Here is a 22256-nt window from a genome sequence, read left to right on the forward strand (position 1 = left end):
TGCAGTCCCGCTGTCGCTGTTACCTTTATTTTTTGAACCATCCTATCCTGACATCTCAAACTTGATAGTATCTGCTTCTGCTTAAGGATCCCTTAACCATTCCTTACCTCGTTGTATGCCTGTTTTGCGCATTGAAGCTCTTAGCCAGCTTCCAAACTTTCTTTCAGCGGAGTAGTTACCACTATCAAACAGTGCTGGGCAGAACTTATCAGCATGCCCTATATGCCACAGAAAAAGCAGAATTGGGGAAGACATTCATATCTTACGTTAACCCAAAGCCATTCTCCACCGCTCCTTTTTATCTTCTGACCCGGTTTGATGGGTTTGCGTACATCCAGTGTAATTTTCACCCGAAGGAAGCTTCTTCGAAGGCCTGTGAAGTTCTTGGGATCAGCTTCCACAAACCGTCCTAGCTCATTACCGATCGGCTTGAAAACAACTTCTGTCTAAAACCCCATAGGCAGGTCTGAGATTTGAATCCAGATAATAAGGTCTGTTAGGGTTGGGTGTAATGGTTGTTCTGTGAGCCCAAGCTGCTTAACAATAAGAAGATTCTGATTAAACGTCCAAGGGCCATGATTGAGTACCCGAAGCATGTCAAGTTCGTGGAAGAACTGGAACAAGTATCTCGCTTCCATATCTGTTTCAGTGATGGTCACACCTTTCACTGGTTGCCAAATAGCAGCTAAGGTTGTTTTCATGGACTCAAAATGTGTAGCCTTGATTGCTAGGAATTGGCCAACTATAAAGTAGTTTCGATCCCGTACTCCTCGTTGCAGAGCCTCCTCGGCAATCTCCAGACCTTCGTCTTCACTGTTGAGGCATAGCTGTGCATATTCCTCCGCCAAACCTTTGTTTTTTTCCATCTTATCGATGCCGTCTTAATTACTGAATTTTGTTCGAATCGACCGGTTAAACAATTATTAACAAGGTCAGGCAGTGTGGAGTGTAATGAGGGGGTTTAGGATTTTCTAGGTTGATAATCGGATCCGCAGAGACGACTACTTGGGGGTGAGAGTCAGAAGTAATTGAACGATTACTCGTTGATGCGTTTATGTGAGGGGCTAATTGAGAGGTTTAGGTTTTGTGGTTTGGGGATAGGTTTGGCTGAGTCGGTAATCTTGAGGAAGGGGATCGGTATAATTGAATGAAATTCCAGAAAACGGGTTGTACGAGAAAAGGGTTAAAAGGATTTAGGTCTGTGTAGGAGGGGAGCAGGGCGTCAATCGATTTGTTTGGGGTGCTGATTTAGTGAAGGATTTGCAGGTTAGGGTTCATCTTAGAGAAGATGAAATACATCTCAACAGAGAAGACTAAGATGATGGATTCTATCCGATTGGATTGTACTTAGATAAAGTAATTATATGAGAAATCTGAATCAGACCCATCCTGGACTTCTCTAGATTGATTACTTGATAATGAGAGAGTATACTCATCTCTTAGTAAGCCTTTGAGGGTCAATTCAGGCTTATCAGTGGGCCATGGAAGGCCCATTTGTGTAATATGTGCTTGATTACAGATTCCTCATCATAAAGTAGGAGAATATATTAATAAGTTACTAAGGTGTCGTTTGGTTCATAGAATGAAATAGTTATTCTCAAGAAATAGAATGAGAATGAATAAAATAATAATTATTACTATGTTTGGTTAAATGAATGAGATAAAATGAAATAACTAATTTTTTTATTTAAAGACATCATTACCCACAAGTATAATTTTTTATTTGTTTTAAAATTTAATTCTTAGCATTAATCATTCAAATATTTAATATATATTATTTAAAAAAAACATAAAAACTAAATAAAATGAGAAAGAAAAGGTGAAAATGGAAAAGAAATAGTTATTCTATATGTCCTCTCTATTCCATGCCATGCAATGCATCAATTAAGTCACTTTAGCTGGATTCAACTATCATCTAACATAGTGAGTCAAACAGAAGTCAAATTTATTGTTTTAATTTTTTCGATTCATTCAAAATCGTCTTTATTTTCATTCATGTCATGAGAAGATTCGTTATTGTCATTCATGTCGTGAGAAGATAATAAATCAAGGGCTAATTATTAATCTAGTTCATTTGAAAAGGTCCATTAATGACCTACTTTGCTTCCATCTCATCAAATTATATACTTTCATCCATTTTGAACAAAAATACCCATATTTCAATTTACCTTCTTCCTCAGACTCTCAACATCTTCTTCGTCATCCCAAACCAACGAAAGCGGCATTACCGCCAAGTCTAGAGAGAGAAAAAACTGTGGTTTATAAAAAGAGAAAGAAAAGATTATGAAGTTCCATTTCAAAAATGGTATCGTTTCGATTTCCTCCATTTTTTTTCGCATTTGTGACGAAAGTTGTCGCATCTGGGACAAAATTACTTCTATCGCAGTTGCGACATCACAGATGCGACAAAAATTGAGAAAAATGGAGGAAATTGAAACGATACTATTTTCTTCCACATAATTCTTCTTCTTCACCACTAAAAAAAATCAAAACCACGTCTAAATCCTCCATATAATCAACCACTGAAACAACCAGAAAATCAAGAAATAAAACTCAACCATGGCAACTCCATCCAAGGAAACTCAGATCAATCATCAGCCGGAGGTGGAGGAACGCCGATGAATGGCAAGAAATTTATCAACAGCAACCGTATCTGGTTTATTCTCCGGCAGAGAAGCGGAGTAATAATCCTTTAAACCCTTTCAGTTGAAACGAAGAAAGAAGAAGATAAAAATATCTAATTTGATAAGATGGAAGCAAAATTCTTTTCAGATTTATTCTTTTGGATGGATAAAATCCACTACAGATTTAATATTATAGATAAAATCTACTACAGATGTCAGTGTACCCGTTAGATGGATTGATAGAATATGTTATGATGTGAAATTATATTCATATATTTGCTAGATGTTTTACTTTTATTAGAATCTTTTGTTATGAAAAGTATTAATAGGATAACATTAAGATTAAAATTAGTTTATGTTTCTTTGGATTGGAAAAGGATAAAACACCAAAAATGTCTGGTAAAAAGTGTTCCTTTTTTTCTTATTTTGCAGAATGTAAAAAGCACAAGGTAGGTTTAATCAAGAAAAAACACATACACACAAAAGGTATTAACTTATATAACTATAAAATTCAAATGCCCCCGCCTACAAATTGAAATCAAAGGTGCTCTTCCACCTACAGGCTACTACAATTATAACATCAAGTTATGTACAGCAGTTGCTGCTTAATGCTTACAACAAACTTGGTCAAGTAAACTTTATATACAGAGAGAGCTGCAGATACCTATATGAACAGACAGACAACATCACAACATTCCTCTACAAAATAAAATCTACATCTCATCTCCATTCTATCAAAATATACGTTAGTCGGAACCAGAACCGTGTTCAAATGCTTTGATGCATTTCTAAACTCAACCATCTAATAAAGGCTGAGCAGCAGCCAAATCCCTAACCCGTTGGGTGAGTCGCCGTCTCCTATATATGCCAACCAAACGCAGGACAAGAACAAGAGCAATAGCAGCATAATCAAACAGTCTAACTATTCCCAGACCTCCTGTGTATCAGCAGCCAGCAAATCTAGGTCAGATGGTGAGCGAAATTAAGGATCTAAATCATGAGTATCTGATCCTTCTTACCATAATTTTTACTATAATTCAAAACGCAATATCAAGTGCTTTCTTTGTTGGGTTCTTTTCTTTTGGGTACTTTGTCCTTCTGAATGTTAGATCAATTCATCCAATGGGTTTCATTAATAAAGTTTTATTTTGTAAAAAACCAAACTAACAATGTCACCACCCAATATAAATGAGCATGGTACAGTATAAATGATATAAAAGTTTGAACATCGGAAGTCAGAAATAGTATATGGATGCAGTTAATCTTAAGTTATTTATATGGGTGATTTAGAGGCAACAACAATAAAAGAAAACCTATACAAATAAATGATGCAAGTATAAGTTCTGGCAAGAGGAAAACTCACCAGTAGGAATGAAGTTAAAAGGAGTGGCAGCATACAAGACACTAAGCATCATCTGCAAAAAATAAGAGACGATCAGAGTTATACCAGAAGAGAATTCAGTGATGTTGTTGGACTACTATACTACAACGTTATTAAACTCCATTGATTCTCTTGTCACATCCTTGACAACTGATACTTTGTGGGACATTTAAATAAGGTAGACTTGTTACTTTAAAACTATGTATCAACATGATGATCTACTGTTTTATGCAATTTATATATCCAAGATCTGATTTTGAAAGATCAGGTAGTCTAGATTGGCATAGCAAATTCTTGGTGAAAGAACTCAGCTAGAACCTGTGGAAATCTTTTATCATTTCATCGGAAAAAAGGAACTGAACTTACCGCACAAAGGCGCATTTCATGAAGGTAGGAATCGGGTCTATCTGGATCCATCATTTGGTGAAAGATCCTCTTGATGAATAATGGTGACTCACGCACTTTCTGCCCAGAGGATACATCACAGACCCATTAGAAAATACATTTAAGGGGGGGAAAAAGGCATCCTAGGGTTGTAATAGCTTCCTTGTTTTAAAATGTAGAAAAGGGATAGAACGATTTAAAGAACAGTATTTGAATTAATGCTGTATAATATATAAATAATGTACTTTTTTTTTTGCAGATACATCAAAATTGATTGATTCTGGAAAAACAGGACCGATTAGATAAGCAAAAAATTTGGGCAAAAGATCTTTACAAAAAAAGGAAGATTATAGAAAATTCATATATTTTATCAAAAAGGAAAAAGATATACAGCATGTATATAACCAAATGAATAAGCACATATCAAGTGGCTAAATAATATAAAAAAATTCACTGATAAAGAAGCATATCGTTCCTATTATCAAAAGAAAAAAAAAGAGTTCAGAGAGAGAACATATCACCTAGCTTATGAAGAAATAAATTAGAGCTCATAAAGCAGATTAACTTGTAGTCCTACCTGAACAAGACCAAGTGCACCTCCAACAAAGAGACGGTTGTACCTGTGAACATTTTCCAAAACTTTGGTAACTTCTTCCTCTTGCCGGGTATATAATGACGTCTCCGGTGTCAACTTGGTGATGCTAGAAGTGCACATTGGACACTTGCAGGGCTTAGATGCTGCAGAATAATTCCAATATTGCAGAATGCAACTGCCTGGACAGGAAAAAACAATACAAAAAATTTGGACAATAGCCAGTCAAACGGGAGCTGCAATAATATGTTGTCCACACAAATGCAGATATAGAAGGTTTTGCATAGTTCATGAAAAATCAGTAATCAAGAAATGGCAAGGATAAATTCTTTGGTTATAACAGAATCAAACAAACACAGATTCTTTATCCCACAAAGTTAAGAGAGAATGACTATGCATATACATAATTTTTCCAAATGATCTATCCGAGAATCTTATCTCCGTTGACATTTTATAGCTGCTATAAGGAACACTTTGTTTCCCCTCTTTGGGAAAAGAATAATCTATTCTAGTTCTAGAGTCCCCAGTGACAAATTGAAAACGATGCAAAAGAAATGCACCAAATATAAAATAGAATCACGCAAACCAACAGCCAAATTTTTACTCACTGACCAACAGAACCCTTGGAATAGCAATAATTTTCTCTTCTTTCTCCAACCAAACAAAAATGCCAAAGTTAAAACCCCAGGGGAAGAAATAAATTAATGGAGAAGCTATAATTTAAATTAAAAATTACCAAACCATGAATAAATCAACTAAGAAAAGCAAAAAGAGTAGCAATAAGAACAATAGTAAAAAGAAAACGAAGAAACAAACCGCAAAACCAATGGTTGCAATTGGCTCTACAAGCAACAGTGAAAACACCAAAGCAGATGGGGCAGCAATCATCAAGTGGAGGGCCACCTAGACGGTCACCGGCAGCATCGACGGGGTTTCCCTCGATCTGCATCGTCATATCTCCAGCTCCTCCGTCATTTACATCAATAATACCGTTGTGAATCGATGAAGTTTCTCCGTTGTTAACGACGGCATTCGATTTACGCTTCCTGATGCCGGCGCATCTCAATTTTTCCTTCATTCCCTGAGCCAGACGCGTTCTCCATGTTTCTTCCATTCGTTTTCATTTTTTCAACTCAAAACATTTTATTTATTGGAATTAAATGAGACTTGAGAGCTGAGGCTCTGGGTAGGTGCGGAGTTTCCGGTTTGGTTTCTTTTTCAGCTTCTCAGCCTACACAAACCCGGTTCGGTTCCTTAGTACTATTTCAGTCTTATCCAACGGCCCCCAGTTTTTCTTTTAGGGTTAATACATCATTTGCCCCATGAACTTGTCCAAAAAGCTTGATTTGTCCCCTGAGCTTTCAAAGTGTTCCGATTGCTCCCTAAACTTGCAAAAAATATTCAGTTAGCCCTTTGAACTTGCGTAAAATGTAATCAATTGATCACTCGATCGTAAAAAAGTAAGTTAAATGCGGAAGATGTATTCCACGAGTCTTATAAAAAGTAAAACGACCAAAATCGAAATATACGATTCTAATATTAGAGAAGACAAGTTGTATAGTTGAGCAAACAATAACTTCATTTTTAATCTATTTTTTAATTATGCAATAACATTCTAAGATACGTGGAATACATCTTCCGCATTTAACTTACTTTTTTACGACCGAGTGATCAATTGATTACGTTTTACGCAAGTTCAGGAGGCTAACTAAATATTTTTTGCAAGTTCAGGGGGCTATCGGAACACTTTGAAAGTTCGGGGGGGCAATCAAGCTTTTTGGACAAGTTCAGGAGGCAAATGATGTATTAAGCCTATATAATTTTTTTTCTTATAAGAAAAATCTCTCATTTCGGTACTTTTGAGAAATGGAAGATTATAAAATTATTTAGGATGAAGCTATTGTTATTCCTAATTTACTTGTTTTCTTGTCTAAGAAAATTGATACTAATAGTTTCAATGAGGATATTTTATCTAATATTGTCCAGAGAACTATTGTTCATCTATTTGGATGAAGTAGACATGGTGAAGGGATAGTTAAATTAAATACTGACGGCTCTTGTCTTGTAGACGGTAGAATTGCAGCTGGAGGTGTTTTGAGAGATGCCGGTGGTGCTTGGGTGTCTGGCTTTACTCAGAACCTGGGGTTGGGAACTTCCTTCACTGCAGAGCTTTGGGGGATCTTCTCTGGACTAGAATCACCAAAAATTTGGGTTTGAAAAGACTACTCGTGGAATCGGACAACCTCGAAGCGGTCAAAATGATCTCTGTTAACAATGCTATGAGTCTAGGTTGCCAAAATTTAGTTAAAGAGATCAAAAGATTGGGTGCCTCATTCGATACCATCAGCTTTGGCCACGTATTCAGGGAGCAGAATCGGGTGGCAGACCGCCTTGCTGCTGATGGCCATGTGAGGACTTTGGGAGTAACAACTTTCTCTTCTCCTCCGGACTTCCTTTTTTCTTTACTTTCGGATGATCAGGTGGGGGTTAGCTTTCCTAGGCTAATCTCGGGCTAGTTTGTGGGGCTTTTGTTTGTTTTTTCTTTCCTTTTCCTACTCAAAAAAAATAATTAGGATTATATTTGTAATTTTTAATACTAGTAAAGAAAATCGTTAACATTATCAAAGTTGAAGGATGTTTTAGTATTAATGTTGATATTTTTAAAATAGGCATATAGGTCATATTAGCTCCTAAAGTATATTTTGAAAACCAATTAGTCCCCAAACTACTAAAATGACCAATAAAGCCCCTAATTTATATAGAAATCAACCATTATCACCCTCTTATCTAATGATGTTATTAATAGTAATCTAATCCTAATATAATAATTAAACACATAATTAATATTATATAGGGTATGAAATATATTCATCTTAAGTCCTAAAAAGTATCCAAGATCAAAAAGAATTTGAAAAGGGAAATGAAGTTAGAAACTTTATTAAGAAGGGAGAAATCTCCGACTTTTGCCAATAGAAAATAGAAGTAAAGTCCAAGATGAAGTGGAAAGGTAGAAATCGTAAAAAATAATGTGTTAATTATGTATTTAATTGTTGGATTAGAATTAAATTACTATTATTTATTAAGATCATTAGAACAGATGGTGTGAATTGTTGATTTCTAAATAAGTTAATGGCTTAATTGATTATTTTAATAGTTTAGGGATCTAATTGATTTTAAAGCTATAGTTTAAAGGTCAATATGACGGTTATGCCTTTAAAATATGTCTATTTCAATTTTGATCGTGTGTGGATTTTGTACATGCGTATCATAAAAATTAATTTCCAATTAATTTTATATTTTTTGGATGGTGATTATGAACTTAAACTTGATTTTTATAAACAAAGTGATTGGACGAGTGATTCAAAAATTGAAAAATAAAAATCTTTTTACATCTCTAGTTCCACCGTAAAAGCTTAACTAGCTACAATATGACACTAAGAAAAATAAAATCAAACACAAGGATTTGTGAATTTTTCATTTTTTATTGTTTTTTAAGATAATTTGTTTACAATTGTTTGATTGGGAATAAAAATCAGGAAATTATAGCTGAATTTTAACGTTAATTTCGTGATTCCCTTCGGCTTGGACTCCGCTTTGACATCTACGTTCAACCGAATGTGAATTAAAATGATGAAACTTGCAATTAACTGAATTAAAATTGAAAACATTAAACTTGCAGCAAAAAATAAATGGCGAACTCTACTTTTCTAAAGCTTTGAATAATGTTGAATATAAATGATAATTGACGGAAAATATTGGCTGGAAACTTTTATTGGAACAACAATAATTTGTTGGAGTCGAAAAATGCACCAGTAGGCCGTAATGATCAGTAGAAATTTGAGGATTAAAACTTGTAAAAACAACTCGAATTCTGTAGTTCAAGAACTCAAGATAACTGTAGCAAATGGTGGAATGGAATTGGGGGAAGTTCATATATGGATTGAGACGGAAATAAATCAAATTAAATTGAGGTTCGAGAATGCGATTGTAAGGCTTGGGCTTTAGCAATCGAAGCTTGAAAAAAATTAAAATGTGGTAGAGGAACAAATGGAGTTTGAAAGCTTGGGAAAAAAATTAAAATGGTAAAAGTAGTGGAACTCGAAAAACAGAGGAATTGAATTTATTAGAGTTGGGGTTAGATTATGTGGTTTGAAAACCTGAAAGAAACGGTGGTTGTGAATTGATTATTCGATGATTGCGGTAGCAACTTTGAAAATGAATTTCGCAAAAAACTTTGAAGCTTTTGGATAAGACGACAATGGTGAATTGTTGCAACTAGTGTAATAAAGAATTGATTGATTTGGGAATGAAATTAAGAGCTTAGAGATGAAAATTGAAGCTTGAAAAAATGAATTTGATGGGTGAGCCTTTTTTTTAAGCATTAATGGGTGAAAATTAAGAACTTCGAATCAAATGATTTAGAGAGAGAAATCTAGCATAGAGTTTTTTGTTTGAACTGGCTGAGATTTGGAACGAAGGCTTGAGCTCTATTTATAGCTGAAAATCCAAGCTCCCACAACCCATGACTTACTAAATTTACTCTCCATTAACTCTACTATTTCAACTTGCAGAAATGGAGCAAAAAATGTAGATTAAGGGTAAAGAGGAGGGCTGCAAAGCAGTTCTTTTTAATATTGATTTTTAGTGATTTTTGCTATTTTCGAAAATTCACATCTACTTCCATACGATTCTATTTGAGCTCCACAAGTAGTCGTTGGCTTTGTTTTGATATGTAGATGCAGGATTTCATATTGCATTATCCAAATTCTTTCATCTTGTGCTCTAAAAAAAATAGGATTTTGAGGCGTGTTGGGATGCTAAAAAAATAGGAAATAGTTTTTCAATTGTAAACACTCACTTTCTACTATCCATAATGCCCTCAATACGAGTTTGTTTGGTATCCATAAATGTTCATTGGCTTTGTTTTGATTTATAGATATAGAATTCCACGAAGTTACTGTAATATTCCTTCGATTTGATCTCTGAAAAAATAAGTTTTTGAGGCTCTCTAATACTATGAGCATATCTTATTCTATTTTCTTTTCTTTTTTCTGATTTATTTTCATTATATCACATTTATTTTCTTTTAAACTCTATCTTATATTTTTATACCAAACTATGAGAGGATGAAAGTGGCAAGAATCATTTATTGAAGTCTCTACGAGGAGTTTACTGCTTAGTGCGGGCGCTTTCTCATTTTCCTTGTCTATGATACTCTTGAGATATATCCCCCTCTATGAATTTGTGATCTTTGTTTTGTTTTGTGGCTTGTTGAATAATGCTCATGGTATAAAGGACCTGCCTAGTGATTCGGTCCATGAATTCTCTATTGGAAGGTTCCATGGATGCCAATCATTCACCAATACATGGATCGATGTATGAGGTTATTTGAAGGAAAGTTATTGGGTTGTTGTTGGCATCGCGAAAGGTGCCAGGTTGCTGCGAAAATGTTGGATTAGATGTGTTTCCTTAATGAGACATGTTCATTTTTTTAGTTCGAGCCACGCTCAGCACACTAATTTGATACAAGAGAATTTGTAAGACAATACTCTGTTATCTAAAGGGGTCATTCCAATGTTTGAGATAAGATAAAAAGATTATTAGTGCAAGGTCGTTGACCGATTACCCCACTCTGATGCTTAGGTTAGCAGAGTTTTAGACAAAATATTAAATAATTCAAAGTAATTGCATTAGATGTGTGTATGTCCATTGATTATGGTGTTAGGTCGTATTTATAGGATGCATAGGGGTTAATCCATCAATTCAGTGTTCTCCCTAGATTTTTCAAAAAGATAGTTAGGTTATGGACCTATTTTAGGTAGTTTGTAATATATATGATTTGAGTTTTCTTAACCCTCGACAGAATTGGCGGGTTCTAATCCGAGTCGATTTCAGAGGTCTTTCCATTGACCCACATGTCAGAGGAGGGCCAAACATTTCTATTTAGTCTAATCTGATGGCTCTCGTTGATCTGAATGTCTTTGCTAGTTTTAGATGAGGACTTACTTCAACAATTTCAGAAAGCAACAATCTTGACTTTAGTGAATGCTGGTGTCTGGTAGGTGGAAAGATTGGTAGTGCATATGGATGGCAGCCTGAAACCAAACATTGATGATGCATGTATACTAGGAGCTGACTCTATCAGAATGGGGGGTGTTTGTCGCGATACTTCTGGATCGTTTCTTTGTGCTTACACATTAAAAAAAATCTAGTATTTTTCCTCTAAGGATGGCTGAGGCATTAGACATTCACCAGACGCTGTTGTTTATTGTTGACAATGGGTGATCGAATATCACAGTTGAGATGGGCGTGGAAAAGGTAGTTCTAGAGGTTTGATTCAATACGCAAGATTTATCATAATTTTGTGCAATCATTAACTCTTGTGATAAGTTACTTGTAATCGTCCTGAGATTTCTGTTTCTTTTATTAAAAGGTTAGCCAATAAAGTAACACATTGTTTTGCGAATTTTGCTTTATCTGTAGCTACATTTATAGTTTGACATTCTAAACCCACTTCTATAAATGCTCAAATACTTACTGTATTTCATTCTTACTATATTAAAACACGAAATCAGATAGTGTTTTTTTTTTATTTAACTTAGTTTTTTAGGATTTAACGGGCATGGTTAAGTTTATAATTTATGTGGAGATAATTTATTTTGAAAAATAAAAAAGTTAATATTATTATTATTGTTATGTGAAGATAAATTTCATAAGTATAATATAAAATGAGCGTAGACTTTCAGACAATTTGGAGATTTTAAAGAAAGCTGGATTAAGAGAAGTATGATGGAGTAATGAAAAGGACACACAACATGAATTTTCATATTCCAGCAACTGAATCAGACATTTTTGGTGATGGTGTGAGTCACGTGAACCGTACAATCCGCAAAATATAAATTTAATTTGAAAAAGAAAGGCAATATTTATCCCTTTTCTCAATTCTCAACTCTTAAAGCAAAATAACCAGTAATCAATTACCAAACTGAAGTTTTAATTTGGTTCGATTATTTTAATATTCTGATTCAGTTCGGTCTTAATTTTAGTTTAGTTTGGTAATTAATTATCGATTCGGTTACTGAAAAATTATATCGGTATAACTGATAACCGAACCAAACTAATTATATAAATATAAAAAATATAATTTTATTTTTATATATATAAATAACTTATAAAATATAAAATTCAACCCCTAAAAAATATACTTTCATCTTTATATATATACATTTTGATTCATTAGTCTTTAGTTTTTTCAATTTTAACTTTTATACATGAGCATTATTTAACAATTAAGCAAAAATTAAATATTATGAGTTTTTGGTTATTCGGTCGGTAACCAAACTGAATCAAAAATTTTTGATTAAATAAAATTCAGTTACCAATATTATTTGGTCCGGTTCAGTTATGAAAATAGCATCAAGTTCAGTTCGGTTAACTGAAAGTTCGGTTTGATTAGTAATCGAACCAAACCGAGGTTCACCCCTATACTCTTACTCGCCTTCCAACGGTTGGACCAGGAAATTTCGGTTCCACACCCTCAAAAGTTATAGGACAAATATATTCTTAACTTGGTAGTGTAAGCTAAATTAGGATAATTCTCCAAAATAATGTATCTAGGACAAATATTTCTTAACTTGGTAGTGTAAGCTGAGAGCGACAAGTCAGAAGTATTGCTTTTTTCATTGGAATTTATTTTTATTACAAATTTGGCAAATAATTTTTCAGAAAAAGAAAAAAAATACTCTATTTATTCAGGGATATAGTCATTAAATATTATTATTGACATTTTCCTTTTCATTTTTACGTGTGCTACCAGACCGATGTAAATTAGTTCATGTAGTATCATCAGTGAAGTCCGAATTGACACTTGGAAGTTAGGATCCACGTGGTATCAGCACAAAGGATCAGTTATCCATAAAAAAATTCGGCAAATTATTAGAAGTATCCGGTTCTCCATGTCAATTGGAGGACCTTCCATACATATTTTAACACGTGTAACATGGACTCACACATATTATAAGAGGTCTCACTATTTTAATTATTACGTGGGGTCACAATACACATGTCCAAATGTGAATTGGGGTCCTCCGATTGACATGGAAGACCGGTTGCTTAATATAAGAACTCTAAAAACTCACTCACACAAACACGATAAAAGAGATCAATACTTGTCCGACCAAGATCAGTTTGTTGTAGCACAATCACACCCAATCCGTCAATCATGAACCTAATGGGCTTGAGGAAAGTAGAATCCTACCTAGTGGATACAAGCCCGTCTATCAATAGGTGACACAAATCCCTGCAAGCTCTAAGGTCTATAACTATCTTAATCTGCTCACATTATAAGTAGAGTGAGACAACCTCCAAGATACACATTCAATCATGAAGCTTATACTTTTCCAGTTTTGTTTACTGTCGTGTTCATCCTCATATGGTCCCTAAAAGCTTACTTAGAGATCAAAGTGGGTTTTCCAGTGTCCATCCCTTCATTTGATCCTTTTTTAGTCTTACTGCAAGCTTGTTCAAGGACCTACAAGATTCAGCCACATCAAATTAATACAATGAACTTGGACTAACACAACCATGACTTATTTGAATCGTTGGATTTATATCCCTTCCTCCAGCACACATCCTGCACATAGAGCTCAACAAACGACAAACGAAAGCACACCAACTTAAACACGTCAATAAAGGCCTAGTCCTATAAATAGAAGACAACGATGATGCTTTAGAGCCACAACAACAGAGGCTCTTGGGCCAAATCTCTAAGCAATTAACGGAAAACCTCAGTTCGGTACAAGTTGATATTGAGGGTTTAAGACAGTTTCTTGCTATATATATATTTTTTTAAGAAAAGGTACAAGTTTCAAATATATGTATATATAATCATCAGTCACACATATAAATATAATTAACATAAAAAAGCAAAAAAGCTTTGACAAAAAGTAAATTTCAACATTATCATATCATCTTATTAGAAAAAAAAAAAAACAGAAACATGAATAGAAATGGAACTTCTTGCCATATTATTGTTAAAATAAAATTAATAATTAATCCAACAAGTAGTAGCTAGCTCATTAAGACCAGTAACGAAACTGTGGCAACACAAAAAACTTCATGGTGCCATTGTTGCAATGGAAGCCGTTGCTTGCACCGCAAGCAAAGAAATATGGCTGCCATTTTTCCAACTTGTAATGGAACCCATCACCCGCTCCTTGTGATTCATTAGCAAGCTTCACTGCATTCTTCAAGTCACACTTCTTGAAACTCCAAAAATCCGGTAGCAAGTATACGCTGTGAGGGTGCGAGTTGTTGGCGCTTGGCGGTTCATACTTGAATACTGTAACAATCCATTTATATATTCATCAATTTAATATTGTCTATTTATATATACTTAGTGCGTTTAACATTACTTTTTCAGACACTTAAAAACAACTTTCCGAGTTAAAACTAATATTTGATAAATGCAGATTTACCCAGTGTATAAAATGATGCAATTTTATCCTATAATGTTATCAGGCAAGATCAATTTTACTCTTATCTAATAAAAAATTTGAACGAATTAATTTGATAGTTACTCGACTGTCACATAGGATCTTCGAATAAGTTTATCGATAAATTGAAGCAATTTAATATCTTTTTGCATGTTGTTTGTTACTGTTTTAACAATATAGTAAACGTCTTAGATAATGTTTTGTGATTAACTTGTATCTTATAAAGTTAATATTAACATTTCAGCAGGTTGTTTATGACTGTGTTAGTAACAACATAAATATTTTAGATATAACGATGTTTGAAAAATCTGATGAGACAATTAAATAACTAGTAAAATAAAACCAGTCTATTTAAAATTTCTAATAGGTATGAGTAAAATTGATCTTCCTTAGTAATGTTAAGGTAAAATTGCATCATTTCATATATTAGAGGCAAATATGAATTATCCCAAAAACGACAGTGACAAATTTGCAGTTTACCCCTATGGGGCTTTTTAAATTTTATACTATATATTTATCAAATACTTATCCGCTTTTCTTCACAACACTTTCCCTCAGAGATACAATAAATTATGTTGGTCATAGCAATGTGAAACTCGCTCTTAATACTTAGGACTATATAACAACTTAAATGGATCACCTCACTTCAAAAGGAACAAAGAGGTCTCGGTTTCAAATAAATAAAGCAACTTACCAAGAGTATCGTTAACGTAAAAGATGCCATGCTGGAAAGCCCAACGAGCGTAGTTAAAGCCGAAGGTCCAGTTAGAAGAGCCTCCCACAGTGATATTATTTTGAGTAACATGCTTATGCTTAGGACTGCCCCATCCCCATCCCCATCCCCAATACGAATTCCTGTCGGCCATACTAGCTCCTACTAAGGAGCCAATAATGAGTACAACCAACATTGCTACACGACCCATTTTCCTTTTTCACAATGCACCTTTCTGATTAATAATATTGGCTCGATGGTTTTGTTGGCTTGAAGGATGAGTTTATATAGAGAAGGGGCTGTGGAAAATAACCAAATTTCACCTTTTTTATTTCAATTCTTCTAAATTTGAAGTGATAGATTATTTGAATTTTGGTATTAAATTTCTTGCAAGTTGGGGTGTTTTCCATGTAAGTAAGCAATATAAGTGTGGGGAGTGGGTGGTTGGCGAGATTAGAGGAAAATTTGGGTCAATCAACTATAAAATGTCAATGATTTTCCCTTATATTGTATAATGTAAGGGTTTTTAAAAAAAAAATTACGCACAATACGTTTACATACATTAAAAAAGAAAAATCATCACCCCACCCGGATGTGATTTGAACCCATGACTTCTCTAGTTATAGGTAAACTCTCAACCACTAAACTAGAGTTTCACCACAACAACGTATAGTGTAAGGGTTTCAATTAGTTATTTTCTCTAATTTTTGAGTTCCCAAATTTTGACCAAAGCTAATGATTCCTGAAATTCAACCAATGTTGCTTCTAACTCTACTAAAAGTGCTTTTGATTCCTTTTGACTTCCAATTTTCTTGTTTTATTGCTTCTAACCCAATTTTTGCCTTGGTGTCAATATTTGTTTTTCTACTTAGTAATGACCAGTGGAATTATAAAAATTTGAAAAATACAAAAAAAAAAAAAAAAAGAGAAAATATGTCGTGCTTGATGTTATAATTTTGGGGACGACAAAATTACTCTCTATTGTGGCATCTAGACTTCACACGTGCGTCATTTTATCAGTAACAAATCACAAACATATGTTGGGATATGAAAAAATATAAAAAAAAAATATACTGTGTTTTTGTACGACTTAGACAAAAAAAAAACAAAAAATTCACCGAATTTATAAATATTAATCTTCAATTCTATTTTTAAATTATAAAAAACATGAAATCATTCAATTGGTGCCGAATAAGGAATAAAAATATATGTGTTTTTTAATAGTGTCTGAAATTGATCCAATTTATCAACGCTAAGGATAAAATTGCTATTGGCTTCCAATGTTAGGGGTAAAATTGCACCATTTTAGACGTTAGGGATAAAATTGCTCTTGACCCAAAACGTTAAGAGTATTTTTGCACTTTAATCCCTTTTTTTTTTGCCTCTAATGAAAAGAGACAACTATCATCTCCATGCAAAGAACACAACTTTTGTCCCAATTCTTAAGGGACGATTTGTTATATCTAAATAAAGGGATGACTATCATCCCATACATAGGAGACGACTTTTGTCCCTTTTTTTAGGAGACGACTTTTTTTTATCTCTAAATAAAGAGACAGTCGTCCATATGAAAAGGGGACGACTTTTGTCCCAAATTAAAGGGAAAAATTCTCTCCCCTTGTATACAGGATCAAGCTCATGTTAAAGATACCCATAAAAGCCTGTGAATTATCATTAATCACAAATACACCAATGAATTTATGATTGTATTTATGCAATCAAATCAAATTCTCTTGGAAAAAAAGACTTTATTCTGTTTGTTGCCTATTGTTGCACAAGAATGTCGAACTATTCTAGAGCGCTTTTGAGTTTTTTTACATAAAGTCATTAGGTTCTAGTGCCGCTAAGCGTGCAATGTTATTGCAATGAGAAGAAGGTGCTGCTAAAGGGGGTTGCTACAGGTGTGGGGTAAGAGTGATGACTAGGCTTGTCAATGGTACTAGTTGGAGATAAGACGAGTTATTCCATACTCATTCACATCCTCATTATTATTAAGATAATTGAAGATAGATTTTTATCCATTTGTGCCTTAGCGAGTAACGTTATCCCTATGAGGATATCCGCCCCATTTTTATTTTTCTAAGTTACTAATACTTAGTATATTCAATTTGCTAATGAGAATAGTTAGACAATAATTATAATATAAATTCACAATGAAAATGAAATATAATTATAGTATATTCAAACTTTTTCTATCATTTCATATAAAATTTAAAAAGGAAATTTCATATATTTAAAGTTATATTTTGTTATTCAAGTTTATAGTTTGTATTTGTATAAAAATATAGAGTAAATTATAAAACTGATACAATTGAGAGACTAGCTTATACACCTCATATCAAGTTAAACATTTTCAAAATTAACTTTTTCGAAATATCCTTAATGTATATATCATCATGCTTAATTGAACAATATAGCCTCAATTAGTTAACAATATCGCCTTTGATTGATAATTTGATATTCATGCTGAAAAGCTTAATAGTCTGCCTCAATATTTGCTTGCACCTAACTTGTTTTAACTACATGCTTACGATATTTGGATTTGTATTCCAGAAGAAATTTTATTTTTCTTATAGCAATATGTGCTATTCTTTTCCACAGTAATTGCGCATAGGCAATCTATTGTTTCTTGTCCTTGGATTGATTTAGGTGCATAAGTATTTGCAGCAACAATGTTAGAATTAATGGCTTTGATGTTCTATGATTATAAATAGACTATTAGCTCACACAAAAGTGAGAAAATGAAAAGTACAGTTTTACAGAAAGAATCACAAAAGTGAGAAAATGAAAATGTAGGGCCTTAAATCCAGAAATTAATCTTTTCTTAACTATTGCTGCAATTCTATTCATCATAACTATATTTAGCTTTTTGCTCATCAGCTTAATCAACATTGTTACCATCATTTGCTTTGTTTTGATAATAAACTTCATTTGTATTGAATTCAGCTAATGTGTTGAAGTCTACACAAATGAAGCTGATCAACAAAACAAAGCAGCTGATGGTAACAATGAGGATGAAACTGATTAGTGCAAAAACCAAATGTAATCAAAATGCATAGGATTGAAGCAATCGTAATATTAACAATCCATAGACATACAACATCCATGTGAACTGATCCAATGATTTAGAGAAAAGATTCATCCCAAAAATCAAGGAAGAACATAACAAAGAGAAGATTCATTGTCATTCTTTCTTGTTGTATTAGTACAACTTCTTTCCCTTAACTCTCTGTTGTTCTTCCTCTCTACTTATCTAATTTTCCTTCTTAATCTATCTCAAAGTTCCTGGATATTAATTCAAAATCTGTAGTTCCAACCTTGAAAATGTAGGCTATATCATTTTTCTGAGGGTTTGTACCGAGTGTTTTTCAAATTTAATATACAGTTCAACATCTCTTGTTTAAAGAACAAACCACCTCTAAAAAGCAAAAACAAACCCAGCAAACAACAGCTATATAAAAAAAAAAAAAAAGGTAAAAAAACAAACTGGCTCTTGATTATAATGGAACTCAGTGACATTAGATAATTGAGTATTTCATTTTAAGTACTTTTTGTATACTATCATATTATATCAAACTATTCATCCAGCTTATTACTTGTCAACACTAGACTAATTTAACATCTTGCTCATAATTTAATTTCAAAAAACAACTACACATCCAAAAATAGGTAGAAGAAGCCTCAGAAAGCCAGTCTAAAATTGACATCAATATTAAATTCAGCCGGTAATTCCAACTAAACAAAAGAAATCATCATCGGCTTCATTCATTTCACACCCAAAATATCATAAATGTAATCGCTTTAATGGCTCTGTGGATCGACTGGAATCACTTCCACAGATTCCTATCAGGAAGCGAAACATGAAATTTATATCGGACCAATGTAGCATCACCGGTCACTGCAACAGGGCTACCGGGGACGTGGCATCGGTCCTTCAATTCAATACAAATTAAACAACCCTCGAGAGACCCGTTTCAAATCACCCACACAGCGCCACACCAAATCCCGCACCTCCCCTGCCAAATAACCTAATCCAATCTGAAAACGGAACAAATCCGAATCAGATTGGATATAGGGTAATTGGAGGATTGGAAATGCGGAAAAGAATAGCAGCCGTGCATTAAAGTGTCATACGGCACTTCCTATCTTAAGGGATTTCTTCCTCATTGGGATGACATGAATTTATAAAAACAGAATTTCTGTGGCGTTTCCAGGATTAGATGACATGGATAACAAACGCCAAAAATCAGGATAAACCACATTTAAAGCTATAGCACCCGTGCCATTATACCGAGAGGAACTATTTATCCCCCAGAATTGGTAATGGGCGCCAATCTATCTGATTGTGATTCAAAATTGAAATAAAAATTGGACTAAGAAGTGGATTAGGGCTCAGTGGAAGGAGAAGTCGTTAATAAAGAGGGTTCACGGTGAACACCAAAACCGGCATTCATCCACTACCCGCCACACAATTAAGTGCTTAACCTCATCACAGCAAATCCAGATCTAAAAAAGAAAAGTTGGATTTCATTCAATCAAATTGAAAAACAAAGTGAAAATCAAATTTCTAGTAGGCTTCAGTGTGTGTAACAATCAGATCATGGACAAATAAATTTATCTCACTGAAATCCGCTAAGATAATAAAATTATCATCATAAGCCAGATCTAAGATTGAACAACAAAAAGAAGGAAAGAGAAGAAGTGTGCTCAGACAGCCAAGGGTTAATCTTCAAATTCTGAGAAGAAGAGTCTCAGATCAGAAACTCTAGTCCACGAATAATTGCTTCATCACCGCACTATTTCTTCCTCTGCACCTATCGTCATAACAGAGAATTCGTTGATTCGAAATGGAAGAGAAGGAAAGGAAAGAGGACGCGGAGTGCCAAGGTCAGGGGGGAAAGGTTGATATATATAGCCGCACGACTATTAGATAAAACATTTTTCTTTATGGTGAGGTGAGAGAGGAATAATACCTAGACCTACTGATAATCGCTGTGTAGACTTGTTGTTGTGACCATTCGCCCGTCCAATCTGTTTAAGCCCGTCTTTAATAGGTTGGGTCTGAATATATTTAGCATTTAATCCGATCCAGTCCGAATCCGTAAAAACCTAAACATAAAAGAATTGAGTTTGAGATTTATCTCAAAACATATGGTTTCATGTTTTTATAAATCAGTACTTGTGATTTTTTTTTTTCTAAAAACCTTTTCGTTTCATGTTTTCATAGATCAGTACAATTTCTTCTTATTTCTTTCTTTTTTTTCATTATCTAGAATTTTAGAAATTATAGAATTCCAGCTTTTCTGCAATTTCAATTTTCTGAATACCAAATTTTTTAAATTTCAGAAATTCTGAAATTTCAATAATTCTAAAGTTTTTAGATTTCTGGAATTTTAAAAAATTTGGCATTCCAGAATCCTAGAATTTTATCAAATTTCAGATTTTGGAGTTCTAGATTTCTTAAATTTTAGAAATTCTGAAATTTTAGGATTTCTGGAATTCTAAATATTTAGTTTCAAAAATTATGGAATCGAATTTTAGAAATTCTGGAATTCCATAAATTTTAGAATTCAAACTTCAGAAATTCTGGAATTCATGTATATGGAATTCTAAATTCTTTTCAAAAATATGAAATTCCAAAAAATTCTAAAAATTTGGAATTCCATGAAAATAAAGAAGCGGGGTCAACAAGTCACTGAAAAAAGTCAAAAAAGTGATAAAAAAATCTTGAAAATACATTTTTATTTTAAAAGTGTCAAGTCGTTTGTTTTGGAGCAAAAAATCACATGTACCGATCTGTAAAAATATGAAACTACATTAGTGTTTTTTTTTAAATTAACTTAAAATTTTATGTCAGTTACCTTCTATTTTGGTACAAGTATTTGAAAGTTCATTAATTTAGTCCAATGTTTAATAGCTATAAATTTACATTTTGAAATTATTTGAATGAACAATCAATCCAACCCAATATATTGGGTTTTAATACTTAATGGGTTGGGTTGGTTTTAACCACCAACCCAAGAACTATTTCTTTTATTGGGTTGGGTTGGATTGTAACCCAAATACAAAAAATTAATTCATTGTACACCCCTGATTAGAAATACTAACCATAACCACCTTTTGATAGAGCAACGATATCAATATGTAACCATGGGAGTTAAGTTTTTCCGATCTTGCTAATAATTTGGACATCATCCTAATATTGTGACAGCATCAGCTACGGCAAAAGTAACATATGTAAATTAGTGATAAGTAAGGATTTTCCATATCTTTTCTTGCATTTGCGGTGGAAAAATGTGGCATTTCCTTCATATGAACTCTAGGAATGGTTACGCATATAAAGTTTTAGGGTAAATTACGCCCATGGCCATTGAACTATATCCATTTTCATATTGTGGCCACTGAACTTCAATTCTTCCCAGTATGACCATTGAACTTTACACTTTGTTACACCGGTAGCCACTGTCAATGTTGACCACCATTTTCCACCTTTGACCCCACTTTTAACCAGTTATCTCTCTCATCCATTCTTTCTCAAAGATTTTATAGCAATTTTACCCTTCTCTTCCTTCACCATCTTCATATATCATTTCTCTCTTTAAGAAAAGTACATATCTCTATCATTTCTTTCTCTAACATCATTCAAGTATCAACAAGTAATTCAAAACAACTAAAGCAACAATATTTAGTATCATCTTCCCAGCCCTGTCTAGATTCTCTCTCTCTCTCCTTAACTTGCGATCTAAAAAATGATCGCTTGAAATCACACATACTGTTTCATCACCGTCTACACAAATATCAAATGATTACGATTCGTTGAACAACTGATTTAAAATAGAAAGAAAAACACACGAAGATGAAGGAAAATTAGGCTAAGGTATAGCAGCAGAAATATAAAAAAATTAGCCTACTTCCTTTTAACCATAGGATCCGTTAATCGTTATTTCATATAAAGAGGGATAAGAAGAAATACCTTTTGAAGAACAATCTACCGTTGTTAATGAAGCGTCCACAACTCTTCTCCGAGTTCCCAAGCACGAAGTAAAATACGGCGAGGTTAAGTTAGAAT

The 22256-nt window shown here is 33.6% G+C and overlaps 1 protein-coding gene and 7 non-coding genes across 10 annotated transcripts; all 8 read right to left on the reverse strand.

Annotated features, from left to right (window-relative positions):
- Positions 1 to 3098: 3098 nt before the first annotated feature.
- Positions 3099 to 6132, reverse strand: LOC136208784 (uncharacterized). 3 transcript variants are annotated; one of them, XM_066000007.1, is made up of 6 exons: positions 5798 to 6132; positions 4967 to 5163; positions 4372 to 4470; positions 3988 to 4039; positions 3644 to 3722; positions 3424 to 3561 (listed from the first exon to the last, which is right to left on the reverse strand). In XM_066000007.1, the coding sequence occupies exons 1-5, from the start codon at positions 6093 to 6095 to the stop codon at positions 3655 to 3657; spliced, it is 714 nt and encodes a 237-aa protein (XP_065856079.1). In that variant the 5' UTR covers positions 6096 to 6132; the 3' UTR covers positions 3424 to 3561; positions 3644 to 3654. The 3 variants fall into 3 exon arrangements, with proteins under 3 accessions (XP_065856080.1, XP_065856078.1, XP_065856079.1); XM_066000008.1 differs by lacking the exon at positions 3644 to 3722 and having other exon boundaries at positions 3099 to 3584; XM_066000006.1 differs by lacking the exon at positions 3644 to 3722 and having other exon boundaries at positions 3099 to 3561; positions 5798 to 6130.
- A 12728-nt stretch (positions 6133 to 18860) lies between these two features.
- LOC136210228 (small nucleolar RNA snoR77Y) lies at positions 18861 to 18949 on the reverse strand. The gene has a single exon (XR_010677936.1). It is a non-coding gene; the product is annotated as a small nucleolar RNA snoR77Y (small nucleolar RNA).
- Positions 18950 to 18975: 26 nt separating this feature from the next.
- Positions 18976 to 19120, reverse strand: LOC136210240 (small nucleolar RNA snoR2/U65). The gene has a single exon (XR_010677948.1). It is a non-coding gene; the product is annotated as a small nucleolar RNA snoR2/U65 (small nucleolar RNA).
- A 22-nt stretch (positions 19121 to 19142) lies between these two features.
- Positions 19143 to 19360, reverse strand: LOC136210216 (small nucleolar RNA Z112). Its single transcript, XR_010677925.1, has one exon. It is a non-coding gene; the product is annotated as a small nucleolar RNA Z112 (small nucleolar RNA).
- A 20-nt stretch (positions 19361 to 19380) lies between these two features.
- LOC136210234 (small nucleolar RNA snoR80) lies at positions 19381 to 19509 on the reverse strand. The gene has a single exon (XR_010677942.1). It is a non-coding gene; the product is annotated as a small nucleolar RNA snoR80 (small nucleolar RNA).
- A 65-nt stretch (positions 19510 to 19574) lies between these two features.
- Positions 19575 to 19686, reverse strand: LOC136210223 (small nucleolar RNA Z152/R70/R12). Its single transcript, XR_010677932.1, has one exon. It is a non-coding gene; the product is annotated as a small nucleolar RNA Z152/R70/R12 (small nucleolar RNA).
- A 73-nt stretch (positions 19687 to 19759) lies between these two features.
- Positions 19760 to 19849, reverse strand: LOC136210219 (small nucleolar RNA R11/Z151). Its single transcript, XR_010677928.1, has one exon. It is a non-coding gene; the product is annotated as a small nucleolar RNA R11/Z151 (small nucleolar RNA).
- A 37-nt stretch (positions 19850 to 19886) lies between these two features.
- LOC136210213 (small nucleolar RNA Z157/R69/R10) lies at positions 19887 to 19988 on the reverse strand. Its single transcript, XR_010677922.1, has one exon. It is a non-coding gene; the product is annotated as a small nucleolar RNA Z157/R69/R10 (small nucleolar RNA).
- Between the last annotated feature and the right edge of the window lie 2268 nt (positions 19989 to 22256).

Source organism: Euphorbia lathyris, chromosome 10 (genome assembly GCF_963576675.1).
Source record: "Euphorbia lathyris chromosome 10, ddEupLath1.1, whole genome shotgun sequence".
In the NCBI taxonomy this organism is placed as follows: Eukaryota; Viridiplantae; Streptophyta; class Magnoliopsida; order Malpighiales; family Euphorbiaceae; genus Euphorbia; species Euphorbia lathyris.